The sequence below is a fragment of the Callionymus lyra genome, chromosome 9, assembly GCF_982586985.1.
Source record: "Callionymus lyra chromosome 9, fCalLyr1.hap1.1, whole genome shotgun sequence".
NCBI lineage: Eukaryota > Metazoa > Chordata > Actinopteri > Syngnathiformes > Callionymidae > Callionymus > Callionymus lyra.
The window spans coordinates 22760815-22776604 of record NC_141826.1 but is presented as its reverse complement, the minus strand read 5'-3'; the positions used below and the strand labels follow the sequence as shown (position 1 = coordinate 22776604).

The following is a 15790-nucleotide window of genomic DNA, read 5'->3' as shown; positions in this document are numbered from 1 at the left end:
TTAGAGCAGAAAGTCCCACTGAAAATGAACAAATTAATGACTAAATAATACATTTTATACTGTACTATGTGTTTTTTCAGTTTAGTGTGTACTTGAGTGCAAAGTGTACAACTCTGTGATGGTTAAATTGTCATTATTTTACGACGATTTGGGTCAATTTAAAGTACATAAATGGTTAATAGTACACCACACGCTAGATAGCATGCTAATGCTAATATGCTAGTTTGAGTTGTGATTGTAGTTTAAAGCAAAACAGTTGTTTTACCATAATATTATATTGTTATGAAAATAGTTAGGCTAAAGTAATGCTAACCACAAAGCTACGTGCTACGTTGATCAAAATGCTGAATGCTAAATGCTTTGTTAGAATTGAGAATATTTTGGTTTAATTTTTATGATTTAGCAACTATTAGCACTCAACCAAATTTCATTGATAATGATTTATGCAACATTTACTCAACCCTGTGAGAGTTAAAATCTTTTTTAAAGATAAGATTTGGGTAAATGTAAAGTTCATCACCATCATGCTAATGCTAATATGCTAGTTTGAGTTGTGTTTATAGTTTAAAACAAAAAAGTCATTTTACCAGAATATATTGTTATATAAATAGTTAGGCTAAAGTAATGCTAGCCACAAAGCTACATGCTACGTTGATCAAAATGCTGAACGCTAAGCTTTGTTAAACTTGAGAATATTTCGGTTGAATTTTTATGATTTAGTTCTATTAGCACTCAATCATATTTCATTGATAATGATTTATTGCAACATTTACTCAACCCTGTGAGAGATAAAAACATTCTTTTTAAGATTATATTTGGGTAAATGTAAAGTACATCACCAGCATTGCTAATGCTAATATGCTAGTTTAGGGATGATAATCCTCATCCAATCGAAACATTTTCATCAAGTGTTTGTAGACGAAGACATAAAAACTCCATGTTGAGAACCTGAAGCTCCACGAAGAGAAACAAAAGCAGCGACACGTGACTCGACCTCTCCGGGAATAATGTGTGTATGTGTGTATGTGTATACGACACACATTAATCCAGCAGCACCAAGTATAATCTGAGTGAATGTGCATTTGGATTATCGAGGTTCTAATCTGCGACACACTGGTGGACGCGGAGAGATTACGGGGAAAAAGCGTTGGTTCGTGTGAAGACGGAGGACGAAGGTCGGATTAGAAAAAGTGCTTCTGTCTCGTTCTGTGGCGTTTTGACCCAGATTAATGTTGCACTTAGTTTTGAATAAAACTGATAGAATCAAGTATTTAACACTTTTTATTCTGACAACTGTGAACACATTATTAAAATGAACACATTAAACTTTGTTTTCAAATATTTTAAACTATTTTACACATGTTTAAACTTGTTTATTTTACGTCAGAATTTTCGTTTTTTTTGCTTTTCATATAAAGTTGTTTTTTTTTTAATAATAAAAAAGAATAAAGAGCAGATCCTGTTCAAATCCAGTGTCGGCTCTTAGGTCAAAGGTCACAGAGGTCAGGGAGATGAGTGTTTAATGGGAGGCTGTGATGGTGATGCTGACAGATGACGTGACAGATGACGTTTCTCAGAAATAAAGAGACTTTGATTTAAATGAACGATGAGACTCTTTTTTTTCTTAATCGTTCGTGGTTTGTGAAGATAATGAAATGATTGACAGCAAGTATTAATTAATAAAATGACCTTATCTTGTTATTAAATGAAAACTTAAAAAAACAGATACGATTGTGCTTTTGATTTAATCGTTTTTAAATGACGATCATCACAATAACATGAGATTTTGTCGCCATCTAGTGATAATTTGTCAACATCGCACTTCTAAACGAACATCGGGGAATTTTAAAGTTCTTTAATTTGTGAATGGACTGGTAAATGATTTTTAATATTCGGAATTGATAACGATAATTATTATTACTATTATTTAATGTACGAGTCATTTTATTGTATTTATTTTTTTAATTACATTTCATTACATTACAATCTATTTTAAGAAGGTTATTGAATAATCCTGCTGTTTTTACAACACTGTCAATAAACATCTTCTGACTCTGAATAAAGATTAACAAAGAAAAACAAAAAGTGTCACGAAAATAATTTATTAAAATGAATTCTTATTATTAATTACTTTTAAAATAATGCAAATTATTAGCACCGAAAGTATTGTTTCTTAATGTCGTCAATCATCTCGAGAATGACACACACACATAAGTGAGTAGTGTAGCTCAGTTGGTCTGCAGAGAGAGTGAGAAATACTTCAAAAGATCCACGGGTCCAGATGGTAATTCTGAAATCCAAAAATGTAAGTATTTCCCTTTTAAAAACAAATAAATAAAATATTTTGGTATATTTGTTTTTTTCTTGCCAACAGATTAATGTTCACATAACTTTATTAACTTTGTTTCTCATTAAACTTTATTGATATGAATATAATCACAGCCTTTCATCCACCGATGAATCGTAACACACTGAAGATGCTTCATGACGACACAAACATGTTAACTTTTTTCAATGAACACCAGTTTGGGTCAAATATAAGAAAAATACAGCGTTGAGTTTTTGTCGTCTCCTGATTCCCCACAAAGGTTGCTGGTTCAAGACCCTAAGAAAACATTCTCATTTCATTCACTTTCCCTCCTTGTCTTTGTTCTTCACCCGTGGAATCCGACCCAGGTTGTAGAACTCGTTGTTGGGCCTCATGTCGGTCAGGTGGGCGAGGCGGTTGGACATGGCGAAGAAAGCGGCGACGGCGCCGATGTCCCAGGCGTCCTCGCGGTCCAGGCCGACCGCCTCCAGGGCCAGGAAGTGCTCGTCCGTGACGGTCTCGGAGCGACACACCGCCATGGCGAAGTCCACGATCGCTCGCTCGCGAGGCCCCAGATCTGCGTTCTCGTAGTTTACAACCACCTGGAAACGACATCACACTATTTACTTAATAAAAAAGTAATAATAAATATTATAAAAACGGTTTTTTTTCCCCAAGAAAATATGAAAACACTGTCAATGCATCACCTGGTCTGCGAGAGTAGGTTTCTTCGAGTAGATGCGGTGCAATGCACCATGGGCCACCACGCAGTACAGGCAGCTGTTGTGAGTACTCGTGGCCACGACGATCAGCTCTCGGTCTGCTTTGGTTAACCTGCCTGAGAACACGTCAATCAAAATCCTCTTGAGAACCATTGCGTTTCCACCGGTGAAATAACTTACGAAACAGTGGCCTCTAGTGGCCAAAAAGGTGCTATCGCAGGCAGACACCTGTGCTGTGTCTCAAATCGCATACTAGCGTACTAAAAGTTAGTATTTTTAGTACGTTAGTGTGTCTCAATTCTTAGTATGCGAAATTTAGTGCGCCATGCATACTAAATTGGCGTACTAACACGCCCACAAAACTAGCATGGTTCGATGGACACTAACCATACTAAACAGCCGCCATCTTAGTGACGTTTTAAACGGAAGTTACGTCATATATAAATGCATATATATGCATATACTTAAATGTGTATTTTCAGCAGCAGTAGGAGGATAAACACGTCTTCGCTGCTGATACCAGCTTAAATATCTCGCGATTATTTAGATTCTCATATTTTTTCTTTATTTCTTTTTCCAAAGTTGCAATACGTGCTGCCAGCAGGTGTCGGCGATAGCGTTCAAACAGCTGCTTGAAACATCGTTAAATAGAAGTAGAAGAAGAAGCTGTCATGTGATTTCCGGTTAGTGTGTAGCTTCAGGGTTAGATTTGAGACATACTATCTGTGGAGAATTTGCGTACTAGTTAGTATGCATACTAAACTGATGCATACTAACTTCTAGCATACTAAGATTAGTATGCGATTTGAGACAAAGCACTGGAAACCTTGAGTACGTCACGTGATTCTCACCTGTTGTTTTGTTCATCAACTCGTTGTAGTATCCAAAGAAGGCTCTGAACTCACCGGGCCGGTGAGACAGGACTTTGAAAACGTTTGGCAAGAATCCTCCCTGTAAATGAAAATAAAATAAAATACACAAGAAGGATTAAAGGAATTGTTTTTAAATATATATATACAGTATATGATCAAGTTGCTGATGTGGTTTGTAAAGAGGAAATGTGACTTTTCTTAATAGTTTTTAGCATTAGCATTAGCACAAACCTACTTTTCTTAAACATAAACAAAATGAGCAAAATGAATTAAATACAGTTATTTAAAGACCATAATAACACAAGTGTTTTTCTTATATTGCTGGATTATTAGGATCATCCAACAAACTTCTATTTCTGAACATGATGAACAAGTAACAACAGGTACTGAACCACTGGTTTAACCTTATGAAACTTTGCTTAAAGGCTTAACAGAACAGAACTTGTCAGTCATCCTTAATAAACATTAATCTGCTTGTTTAACATTTATAAGTTATTTCTAATTCATGTCATTTACAAAATGTTGAATTTCAAAATGTAGGAAGTGATTGAAAGTTTGCACGTAGATGACATTAAAATTGTTTATTATTTATTTATATTTATTAGCTTGATTATTTCAATTCCTTTATTATGGATGTTTACCTTTAATGGAAATTAAACCAAATGTTATTTGTTTTTCTGCTTCCAGGATTAGACTTTTACTGCAGAAAATGTGTTTTGTATTTTTTAACTACACACAAACTCAGTCACATGTGACACATGAATGTCATAACATCAACTAACACCTTTGTTTACATTAGTTGAATAAAACATTAAATGTCCAACTTAAAATAAGGATATGGACATTTTATAGTTTGACAGTTTCAAGTTCTTTCTCGTCTGAAATCTGGGCGAACGAGAGGTTACAAGAGTTCACTCCTCCTACAGCTGTAATCACGCCCCGCTTTCTTTTATACAACGAGCCCCTTGGAGGTGGAGACTCCTGGGATTGTTGACATGCGGTGACAACCCTCCATGTTTGACTGATCACAGCAGAGTGGGTGTGGTTATGGTCAACAAGATTCAATCTCCAGAAAAAGTGTTTTCAGTGGGCGGAGCTTAAGATCATTTTCTTATGTCAATATTTCAATGAAAAGAGAGTTTTGTACAAACACACACTGATGATTCAATAGAATCCAACATCACAACAATACACACATAAATCAACACATTAGTTGAACTTCAAATAAGAATATTTTTTGAAGATCAATTCTGTCTGAATTTGTATTTGGATAAAAACTTGATTTAATGAAAAACTAACAAATACATCAAGTTGTAGTCATTGAAAATGGACACTAGGGGACGTAGTGTTGTGCTTTAACTAGTGATGTGTCGATGAAGCTTCATGAAACAGTGTCATGTTGTTCAGAGGTCAGTAGGTGGCGCCATCAGTTTAAAAATGATGTTTCATTAGAACAGTTGTTCAGAACAAAAGAAAATAGTGCAGAGACGCCATCTAGTGGACTCTGAAGATAATGACACTGCTTCATGAAGCTTCATCAGACATTGAACAAGCTTTAACTGACGTGGAAAAAAATTTAAACAACCAAACCAAGTTGTTATTGTTTTTTTAAAACAAAAACTCACACCTGGTGGTTTCCTGTGCTCGTCTCACCTTCTCCTCCACCTCCTCCATGACCTCCACCACGTCCGCGGGAAGATCCTTCTTCTCCGGGACCGGGTACCGACTGATCCGGTCTGCAGGCGGGTCGCTGCTGAACCACCTCCTGGACCCGGACCAGCACTAGAACAAAAACAAGACGTTACAAACAGAACAACAACAACATTAAAGTTGTGTACTTACTGTCTTCTGCGAGAACTGTGACCGGAACAAGCTCGAGATCAAACTTCTCGCCATCGTTCGTAAACTAGAGAAGACTTAAAGGTCGAAGAACACAAGGATTGATCTAAGTCGTCATTTCCTGTCGTGTTTTGTTACGATTTTTCAGGGAATATTTTACTACACGTATGTTTTGAGTCGTGACGTAGAAACCTTACCTGGCAAAGTGTGCCTCCAAATTATTTCTGCCAGAAAAGGAGCGGAAAAACAAGAGTAAAAGTTACTTTTACATGTTTAAACAGTTGCAATTGTAATGGTTTCGCTACGAAAATTATATGAAATAAGAAATTGTCGCACTTTTTTTTTTCAACGTTGAAAAGATTACTTATCTAATTTACGAAATAATTTTTTCGCTTTTTTATCCCATGATTATTTTAAAAACGTTCAATCAGAGTATTTTAATAATTTAAATAAAATAAAAATTGCGATCCGTTTTTGTTGTTGTTGCAAATTTGCAAAATTACTTTGGTTAAGATTACACTCCGGGTCCAAAGAGGGCGCCATACTCACGCCACAACTATTATAATCTACATTTTGACCAACAAAATGAACAAAGATTTAAAAATATTTTTTAACTATTATTCAATTCCATGTGTTTTTTGCTTTAATTTATGACGCAATTAAATCTTATTTATCTTTATTCTCCGAGTTTAGGCGAGAAGCGCTTCACCGGAACCGGAAGTACGAAGGAATGCGCGAATTCCATCCATTCATTTTGTAAAGAAACACATTGTTACGAGTGTAGATCGCAGCCCATCAAATATGTTTTATCATGTAAGTATATCTCACTGAAGAATCGCTAACTATTACAATATTTTCATCTTTTCATCCCAGTCGTAGTTTTACATCCGACTCGAGTTTGTAAACATCGACAGTTAATCGTTCAGGATTATCGGTTTTCTAAGCGAAAAGTTGTATTTCTCGTCTTTAAAATGGTTTCAATAAACGTTATGGCTTCAATTTATCATTTATTTGTCTACAGATTTCCTTGGAGCATGAGATCTTATTACATCCGAGGTATTTTGGTCCAAACCTGCTGAACACAGTGAAGCAGAAGCTGTTTACGGAAGTAGAAGGAACCTGCACCGGAAAGTAAGTCCTTTATTCTCTGTTTATCATCACTTTTTTTTAAAAAGACAACTCTTTCGTTTTTATTCTTCTTGCCTTACTCTAGACCTTTACATCCATCGAGTTCATAGAATACTTTTCAAGCCTCTTTTTCCACCTTCAAACTTCTCTTTTCTCACACTTTAAATATCTTTCCATCCTCCCAGGTGAATCTAAATTGCGTTACTTTCCTCAGGTATGGTTTCGTGATCGCAGTCACCACCATCGACAACATCGGGGCAGGTGTGATCCAGCCCAGCCGGGGGTTCGTCCTGTACCCCGTCAAGTACAAGGCCATCGTCTTCCGCCCGTTTAAAGGGGAGGTGGTCGATGCTGTTGTGACTCAGGTCAACAAGGTGCGAATTCTTGATCTTATTTCTTCTCCTGAAAAGTGTGTATCGGACGAAACCTTAAATCACTGTCGGAAACGGCTTTATTGCCCAAGTATAACATTATATACTTGACATTTTTCTCCGGCGGTTCGTGTCTTCTTTAGGAATTTGAACTTTTTTGTGCACACAACAGATAGAATTCAAAAATAGAGAAGACAATAGAACAAAAAAAGTGAGAGAACAGTTGTAACATACCATGATGTCACATGATACATATATACGTTTTAGCAAATATGAGCATGTTTTGTTTAATGTTTGATGCTCTGTACATGATGTCATTGTGTATTCTGTTGTGTTTGTTGTTTTGAATGGCGGGAAAATCAGGGGAAGTTTTTTTTAAGGGGTTGAAGGGAGAGGGGAGTGTCATCTGTCGTTGATGCAGTGATCAGTGACTTCACGGCAGGCCGACCAGCATCTCTGCACCTCCCGAGTGGGGTTTACTTTTGGATTTATTTCACGCTGATCGCAGCCTTTTGCGGGTGTTTTAAGTTGTTTTGTTTCATGACAAACTGTTTGTTTAATCCCTCCGTTATGGCGCGTCTTTTGTTAAATTTCCCAGATTAAGTTAATAAGTAAAGATATTTAGATTTCCTTCGATATCAGCTTCAAGTGTGGTCAGTCTTGATTTGAATAAACGCTGACACTCTGGAGCGTCACTAAGTCTGCACCAGAGATCCGCCCCATGAACATGCGTTTGTGACGATCGCTGTAAAACCTCTAGACTTTTTTGGTTTTTTTTAATCATTTTGTTATTGTTTTTCTTATCTTTATTTCTTTTTGTTTTTAATATGTGTACTGTACATCCTAGTATGTGTATGTACTGCAGAAACAACTAAAATTTCCTTAATAAAGGTATATCAATCAATCAATGTATTTAGCACAACCTAAAAACAAGTATTATGTACCAAACATTTAAAAGAATATTGTTCAATTCATGTCTTTTGCAGGTCGGACTCTTCACAGAAATCGGCCCCATGTCCTGCTTCATCTCTCGCCATGTAAGTCTTTATTTTTTATTTTCCTGCTGTGTCAGCATCTTAGTAAATACATGTTTTTGTTGCAGTCCATCCCGTCTGAAATGGAATTCGACCCCAACTCCAACCCCCCCTGTTATAAGACAGTCGATGAGGTAATTATCGCTCGTTTGTTTCATAAAGTTAGAAACATTTTTTCTTATAAATGGTGCACAGGAGCTCTGAAACAGTGTCATGTTGTTCAGAGGTCAGTAGGTGGCGCCATCAGTTTAAAAATGATGTTTCATTAGAACAGTTGTTCAAAACAAAGGAAAATAGTGCAGAGACGCCATCTAGTGGACTCTGAAGATAATGACACTGTTTCATGAAGCTTCATCAGACCATCACTACTCTGGATCTTAAGATATGTGACTTGTTGATGGGTTACTTTGCTTGAGCCAATCAGCACCCTGGATACTGAGAAGTGGGCTCTGATTGCCACTTTTCATCCAATAGAATTCTGCTATGTCACGATTTGTGAATTTATTTTACATTTATCGGTCAGGAATGTATGTGAAGATCCAGACCTTATTTGTGCTTCAGGCTTTTTTAATATTTAAGTAAAAAAGTAACTTTCATTTTACATTATAACCTTTAGGGTCTGTTTTAATTTTGTACCTACAAACACAACGCAATGTTGTTTGTCTTCTACTAGGACATTGTGATCCAGCAGGACGACGAGATCCGACTAAAGATCGTGGGAACCAGAGTGGACAAGAACGACATTGTAAGTATTTAATTTCATTTATGCATCAGTGTGTAATAAAAGCTGATGTTGATTTATACTTTTAAATCTTTAACGATCAATAAAAACATTTCAAAACCTAGTTTAATCAAACATTGACTTAAGTCCAGGTCATGAACTGTCAGTCATTCGTCTCTTGAGAGTTTTTTTTAACATTTAAAATGTTAATTTTTATTTAACTGTATGTGACTTTTTCCATTATTATTTTTTCTTTTGTATATACTAATTATACATAATACTTGTATTTACAGTTTGCTATCGGATCCCTCATGGACGACTATCTGGGTGAGCCTCTCACCACCTTTGACCTCTTAAAGATTTCAAATAAACGTGTATTTATGTTCACTTGTGTTTTTGTTCCAGGTCTCGTCAGCTGATCCACCGGAGAGGACATTTATTTTAACATTTGTGCTTTTATTTTGCAGCCATTTCTTTTTGTGTCCAAGACATTATTCATCTTTTGGTTTTTATTTACAGATAAATCCCAATAAAATACATTTTGAACAGTTTTTTTTGTGGATTAAAAATGAAGCTCTTTTTTTTGTGAAAATTAATTTGTTTTTCATTGTGTACTTTAATAAAGAAATAAAATATCCCCCAATCCTTTGATTTATAAAATAATCTACCGGTTTTATTTTTTTTGAAAGGCGAGAATCGATATTTTCTCCACATGAACGCGACCTTTCCTCCAGAACGCGCACGCCTTGTGACGGTAAATACGTCACTAGAACGCGCCCTCGGTCTTTCTTTCTCTCGTCCTGAAGATGGCGGCAGGGGTGAGTAAGATGGAGAGCTAGCGACGCTGCTCGACTTTTAACGCTCAATCCGTTCAAGATCACACGCATCGTCCCCTTTAGTCCAAATGTTGGGGTTAATATACAGTTCGAGGGTCATCGGGGTGATGATAGAAGTTGTATTTCGGTCAGATGTGGTGTTTTTATCGGCTCATTGTTAGCTTCCGTTTTCGCACTGAAATGACGTCCCTCCCATGGCGGCGTTTGTGCCACGTTAGCCTGGTTAATGTTTAAAATGAAAGGCGATAACGTGCCGCTATGTTTCAGCTTTAACGTGGATATTGTAGGGAACATTATGAGGTTATATTTGGGGTTATATTTAGATATCTTAAGGGTTCATTGAAACACGTGAAAGTGAAGCTGTTTCTGGCTCCAGATGTCATTTCTTTTGACGTTCCCAGGATTTAAAGCCAGTATCTCGTCAGTCTCTTGAGTTAAAACGATATATATTTTAACATGGCTGTTCTTTAGAAGGTTCTACACACGTGTGTTCAATTTCAAAGCGCTATGCATTTATTTCCCATTGTAACGTTGGGTTTTCTGTTCCAGACTCTGTACACATACCCAGAGAACTGGCGGGCCTTCAAGGCCCAGATCGCAGCCCAGTACAGTGGTGCTCGTCTGAAGGTAGCCAGCAACGCCCCTGCCTTCACCTTCGGCCAGACGAACCGGACTCCAGCCTTCCTCAACAACTTCCCTCTCGGCAAGGTTGGTCCCGCACACCCCTGTCCCCCTGGGCTGGTTCTCAGGAGTTCTTTTTAACGCCGGGTCACTCTTGACGCTCCGGGACCGGTTTGACTTGAACAGAAATGTGTTTCTTAAAGGGTTCCCACGGCTCCTTAAAGGGTCTCGAAAGAAATGGTATTTTAATTGGCACTTGAATGAAAAAATGTTAAATGTAACAACTTACATGGGGAAGAATTTTAGTCTCAAGATATCTAAACATTTTTAAGTAATTTACAGATTTGCTGCCGCAATAACTCAAAAGCAGATGATGTCATGGTTTTACTTCAATGTGGTTACTATGGCGACTTGAGAAGAGAAACGTCTAAAGACACTTATTCGTGAAGGCTTTTCCTTTATTCTGAGACTCCTGTGTTTGTCTCAGCGTTGTCTTTACCTTAAGTATATTTTTAATGAGTATTTTGATTGTTTTAAGCGCTTTGTGACCCTGGTCTAGAAAAGCGCTTTACAAATATTACTTACTTTTCATTGAGGCAGTGTTTTCCGAAAGATATTATTCCAAATATTCGCATCAATCATGGCGTGTTAATTTTTAGTTGCTTTTAAGTAAAGTTTGATTTCAAATGGCATTAAACGCTTAGTCTTGAATTTAACCTGTTAAAACCCTATTTGTATAATTTCTTTCAAATCAATTTAGATAGAAAAAAGTTTCAACCTTTTTTATTAAGAAGCTGCTGTAGAAGTCTTTTGCCGAGATTCCTTCAAATTAGTTTTCACTTAAATGGGTGCAATGTTGCATCGTCACTATGACCCTGGCCTGGGAACGGCGCTGTTCAAATAAAGCTTAGTCACTTGATACGAATTGGAAAAGGTAGTGTCTACACGTTGACTATAGATCTAATCTAATAAGAGTCTTCTTCCAAACACATCGTTTTTACTTATTTTATTGAACCATTTCCCCTGTCTGGGCAAGGCGGTGTCCATCTATGGCACAAAGTCTTAATCTGACGGGGGAAGATAAACCTGAAGCCATATTCATCCCAGCCGTCTCAAATCAATGAGTCAAAGGCTGTTTCATATTGTCTTTACATTCATAAAGGAATCAAAGATGTAATGCACGACTAAAGGGAAGTTGTAGTAAGTCAAGGTAGTTAAGATGATTAGTTTTCAAGAACGCCTTTACCAAAAAACTTGTGGTTTGTAACACGGGTTAATTTGTCGTTCAGGTGCCGGCCTACCAGGGGGACGACGGTCTCTGTCTGTTCGAGAGTAATGCCATTGCTCACTACTGTAAGTCCTCTTCATATCTAACACCTTTGTTTTCTTTAGATTCATTTCCAGCCGATGCTAATAAGCATGTTTAATTTGGGAACTATGGAGCGTCTAAGAATACAGTGTCATGGCGGAAGGTTAAACGGACCGTATATATATATCAACGTGTGAATGTAGCAGCTGCTCGGTGTAGATATCAGCTGTTGGGCCCGTTCTCGTCTGCGGTAATCGTTAAGAATGTTTTGATCATAATGTTTACATTGTCGGTAGGGGTTTGATAATAGAATTGATGCCCCTTTGTCTCTCTTTTCACCATATGTTTAACAGCTTTTTATTGATTAATGTAACTGATTTAATGAGTCTTTTTCCAAACCCATTGTGTTTTTACTTTATTTTATTGAACCGTTTCCCCTGTCTGGGCAAGGCGGTGTCCTTCTATGGCACAAAGTCTTAATCTGACGGGGGAAGATAAACCTGAAGCCATATTCATCCCAGCCGTCTCAAATCAATGAGTCAAAGGCTGTTTCATATTGTCTTTACATTCCTAAAGGAATCAAAGGTTAAATAACAAAAAAAGAGACAAAGGGGCATCAATTCGATTATCAAACCCCTACTGACCATGTAAACATTATTCAATAGTTTTTCAATTTCTTTGGCTTATAAATAACACTTATTTATAATCAATTCTCTAACTATTGATTTACATGCAAATATTAATTAAGTTTTTTTCATTTGTGTTCCTTCAAAAATTAGCAAATCATGCTTTCAGCTAAATTAATTTGACGAAAAAGTAGAATAATGGCAAGAAGTCACTATCGTTCAGTGTCCGCTAAAAGTGCTCTGATGGTTTGTTTGCTCTGCAGTGGGCAATGAAGCCCTGCGAGGGGCCTCTCCTCAGGCTTCAGCTCAGGTGCTCCAGTGGGTGAGCTTTGCCGACTCTGAGATCATCCCTCCAGCCAGTGCTTGGGTTTTCCCTACACTGGGCATCATGCAGTTCAACAAACAGGTGAGTTGGGACACCAGTTGGGCTCTTGTTTAAACCATCTTGATGCGGCTGGACGGCTAACCGAGTTTGTGATGCATCGTTGTCTCAAGGCCACAGAGCAGGCCAAAGAGGACATTAAGAAGGTCCTCTCGGTTCTGAACCAACACTTAAACACTCGTACCTTCCTGGTAGGAGAGAGGGTCAGTCTTGCCGACATCACCGTCGCCTGCTCCATGCTGTGGCTCTTCAAACAGGTGCGAGTTGAAATTCCGTCTTCAGCGTTTGTCCAGAAAGCAACAAAAGCTAACCGTTCGTTCTGCACTGACAGGTTCTTGAGCCATCGTTCCGTCAGCCCTTCGCCAACGTAACCCGTTGGTTTAGCACATGTGTCAACCAGCCTCAGTTCAAGGCCGTCCTCGGGGAGGTCAAGCTCTGTGAGAAGATGGCTCAGTACGACGGTGAGTCTCGTCTCCTGGATCTTTTCGTTTACCTCGACCAGTGAAGAGAAACATAATTTTGTCCTTTTTTAGCCAAGAAGTTTACTGAGATGCAGCCCAAGAAGGAAGCACCCGCCAAGAAAGAGAAGGCCCCCAAAGAGGCAGCCAAGCCCCAGGAGAAGAAAGAGAAGAAAAAGGAGGAGAAAAAACCTGCAGAGGAGGAAGAGATGGATGTTTGTGAAGCTGCTCTGGCTCTTGAGCCTAAAGCAAAGGATCCATTTGCAGAACTTCCAAAGAGGTAACTATCCATATGGACGTTGTTTTACCATCTCCCCTGTCTGGGCAAGGCGGTGTCTTTCTATGGCACTCAGTCTTAATCTGACGGGGGAAGATAAATTTAAGCCCATATTCATCCCAGTCGGCTCCACTTCAGTGAGTCAAAGACTGTTTCATATTGTGCTTACATCCTGTCCTCATGTAATGACCGTTGGATTTCTGGGTCTTTCCTGGAAATGTTTCCTAAAGTCTCTGACCTCGGTGTCACCTTGTCAATATGTAGTTTGACTTTTTAAGATAAATTCATCACTTGAGCCCCAGTGTTGAATATCTGGAATTTGTCAGAATACTGCTGAGTTAGAAGGAACTAAAACTATGGATATTTGCTAAATGTGTAACCCTATTGTAATCTTAAATTATTATTATGGAGGGTTAGTTTTATCTATGATGAAAACCCCTTGAATCTTGCATATCCATACAAGCCTTTAAAATACTTTAATGACCTGAATTTTTCATATCGTTTACTAATGTTGCAATGTTTCTGATCCCAGCTCCTTCGTCTTTGACGAGTTCAAGAGAAAGTACTCCAACGAGGACACTCTGAAAGTTGCAATTCCTCACTTCTGGGAGAACTTCGATCCCGAGGGATATTCCATCTGGTACTGCGAGTACAAATACTCAAACGAGCTCGAGGCCGTCTTCATGAGCTGCAACCTTATCTCAGGTATGTGGAACGTTGCTCTTTTAGATGTATACTTTAAGAATCCCTCAGGGAATATCCTTGGGGAATTTGGGTTTCCAGTTCGGCACAACAAGTTTCATGAAAACAAGAACAAAGTGCAAGGGATGACGATGTGCAATATAAAAAGGATACAAAGATTAACATGGAATACATCATCTTTCACTTGCTTCTGCCCCCAAATTCAGAATTAAACTGTAAGACCCTGGGTCTATTGGTGTTGCATCATTAGCCTTTATTAAACCCTTTGAGCAAACCTGTGTCCAGCAGTAGCACAACGGGTCTGTAAAACCTGATGAGTCTATCTCTAGTGTGGTTGGCTGGTTTAGCTTGTCCCCTGTCTTTGGGCAAGGCAGTGTCCATCAGTGTCACTCAGTCTTAATCTGACGGGGGAAGATGAACCAAAGTCCTCGTTCATCCCAGTCATCTCGGCACCAGTGAGTCTAGGCTGGTTCATGCTGTGGACACAAAGACTCTTAATATGATGGTGATATTGTTGGAGGCGACTGCTCTGTAATAAAAACTTTTTGTGCTTTTAAGGAATGTACCAGCGTCTGGAGAAACTGAGGAAGAACGCTTTTGCCAGTGTGTGCTTGTTCGGAGTGAACAAGGATAGCAGCATCTCTGGAATCTGGGTCTTCAGAGGGCAAGAGCTGGCATTCAAAGTGAGTTCCACGTCTTTGATTTGTTCTTTTTTGGTCTTTAAAAAAACTCAAGAGTCAGCCGAACGTATTGATGTTTGGTTGGCTTGTCCCCTGTCTGGGCAAGGCGGTGTCTTTCTATGGCACTCAGTCTTAATCTGACGGGGGAAGATAAATTTAAGCCCATATTCATCCCAGTCAGCTCCACGTCAGTGAGTCAAAGACTGTTTCATATTGTGCTTACATCGACGCAACATCAGAACCTCTTTCCTGTGGATATATAAACCTGGTCTTTCTCCTCCAGCTCTCTCCCGACTGGCAGATCGACTTCGAGTCGTACGAGTGGCACAAGCTGGATCCCAACAGCGAGGACTGCAAGACGAAGGTGAAGGAGTACTTCGCCTGGGAGGGCGAGTTCAAGCACGTGGGTAAAGCCTTCAACTGTGGCAAGATCTTCAAGTGAGACGGTGGAAACAAACGACCGGCTCCTTCAACGCTTAAAAAAAACTCTTAACTTAACCATCCGCAAGAATGACTATGGTGTACCGAGAGCTTTTCTTTTCCAATAAAGTATTTCCCACAGTGACGACATGAGATGGTCTTTATCTTTCTTTGGATCTTATCTCGAGACTTCCTTTAGGTGCTTGAACCTCCTTTAATGCAGAAACTGAAGCTCTTAGATCAGTGTCAAGACTTGGGGAATATAATGTCCTACTAGTTTCGACCTTGAACAAAATTGGTTCCAGCTCTGAGAACGGCTGTATCACCGTCGCCTTCTCCATCCTGTGGCTCTTCAAACATGTGAGTTGAATTCAATCTTCAGTGTTTGTACAGAAACCTGCTACAGCTGACCTCGTTTAGATCTGTGTCCACAGGTCCTTGAGCCATCGTTCCGTCAAGCTCTGTGAGAAGATGGTCCAGTACG

General features: G+C 38.7%; 3 protein-coding genes across 4 annotated transcripts; 2 read left to right on the top strand and 1 right to left on the bottom strand.

Annotated features, from left to right (window-relative positions):
- Positions 1-2391: 2391 nt before the first annotated feature.
- Positions 2392-5948, bottom strand: LOC148072277 (uncharacterized). Of its 2 annotated transcripts, none has more exons than XM_087799899.1 (5): positions 5745-5948; positions 5556-5684; positions 3882-3981; positions 3016-3146; positions 2392-2910 (listed from the first exon to the last, which is right to left on the bottom strand). In XM_087799899.1, exons 1-5 carry the CDS (start codon positions 5796-5798, stop codon positions 2629-2631), a joined length of 696 nt encoding a protein of 231 aa, XP_087656025.1. In that variant the 5' UTR covers positions 5799-5948; the 3' UTR covers positions 2392-2628. The 2 variants fall into 2 exon arrangements, with proteins under 2 accessions (XP_087656025.1, XP_087656026.1); XM_087799900.1 differs by having other exon boundaries at positions 5530-5684; positions 5745-5929.
- A 510-nt stretch (positions 5949-6458) lies between these two features.
- On the top strand, positions 6459-9632 carry polr2g (RNA polymerase II subunit G). Its single transcript, XM_087799906.1, has 8 exons — positions 6459-6554; positions 6763-6872; positions 7084-7243; positions 8227-8277; positions 8343-8408; positions 8948-9019; positions 9289-9322; positions 9401-9632. Exons 1-8 carry the CDS (start codon positions 6543-6545, stop codon positions 9412-9414), a joined length of 519 nt encoding a protein of 172 aa, XP_087656032.1. The 5' UTR covers positions 6459-6542; the 3' UTR covers positions 9415-9632.
- A 92-nt stretch (positions 9633-9724) lies between these two features.
- Positions 9725-15459, top strand: eef1g (eukaryotic translation elongation factor 1 gamma). The gene is made up of 10 exons (XM_087798558.1): positions 9725-9813; positions 10381-10539; positions 11742-11805; positions 12651-12793; positions 12883-13026; positions 13101-13230; positions 13303-13507; positions 14037-14209; positions 14765-14889; positions 15170-15459. The coding sequence occupies exons 1-10, from the start codon at positions 9802-9804 to the stop codon at positions 15326-15328; spliced, it is 1314 nt and encodes a 437-aa protein (XP_087654684.1). The 5' UTR covers positions 9725-9801; the 3' UTR covers positions 15329-15459.
- Positions 15460-15790: the final 331 nt, after the last annotated feature.

What these genes read in the sequence shown, in the direction of transcription:
- polr2g (XM_087799906.1), top strand. An exon ending in GAAGGAACCTGCACCGGAAA is followed by an intron (nt 6,873 to 7,083) that starts GTAAGTCCTTTA and finishes TACTTTCCTCAG; the next exon opens with GTATGGTTTCGTGATCGCAG. An exon ending in GTTATAAGACAGTCGATGAG is followed by an intron (nt 8,409 to 8,947) that starts GTAATTATCGCT and finishes GTCTTCTACTAG; the next exon opens with GACATTGTGATCCAGCAGGA.
- LOC148072277 (XM_087799899.1), bottom strand. Translation starts at nt 5,798, where the DNA reads ATGGCGAGAAGTTTGATCTCGAGCTTGTTCCGGTCACAGTTCTCGCAG. An exon ending in TGGAGGAGGTGGAGGAGAAG is followed by an intron (nt 3,982 to 5,555) that starts GTGAGACGAGCA and finishes TTTCATTTACAG; the next exon opens with GGAGGATTCTTGCCAAACGT. An exon ending in GTTGATGAACAAAACAACAG is followed by an intron (nt 3,147 to 3,881) that starts GTGAGAATCACG and finishes ACGTGTTCTCAG; the next exon opens with GCAGGTTAACCAAAGCAGAC.
- eef1g (XM_087798558.1), top strand. An exon ending in TCATGCAGTTCAACAAACAG is followed by an intron (nt 12,794 to 12,882) that starts GTGAGTTGGGAC and finishes CGTTGTCTCAAG; the next exon opens with GCCACAGAGCAGGCCAAAGA. An exon ending in GAGCTGCAACCTTATCTCAG is followed by an intron (nt 14,210 to 14,764) that starts GTATGTGGAACG and finishes TGTGCTTTTAAG; the next exon opens with GAATGTACCAGCGTCTGGAG.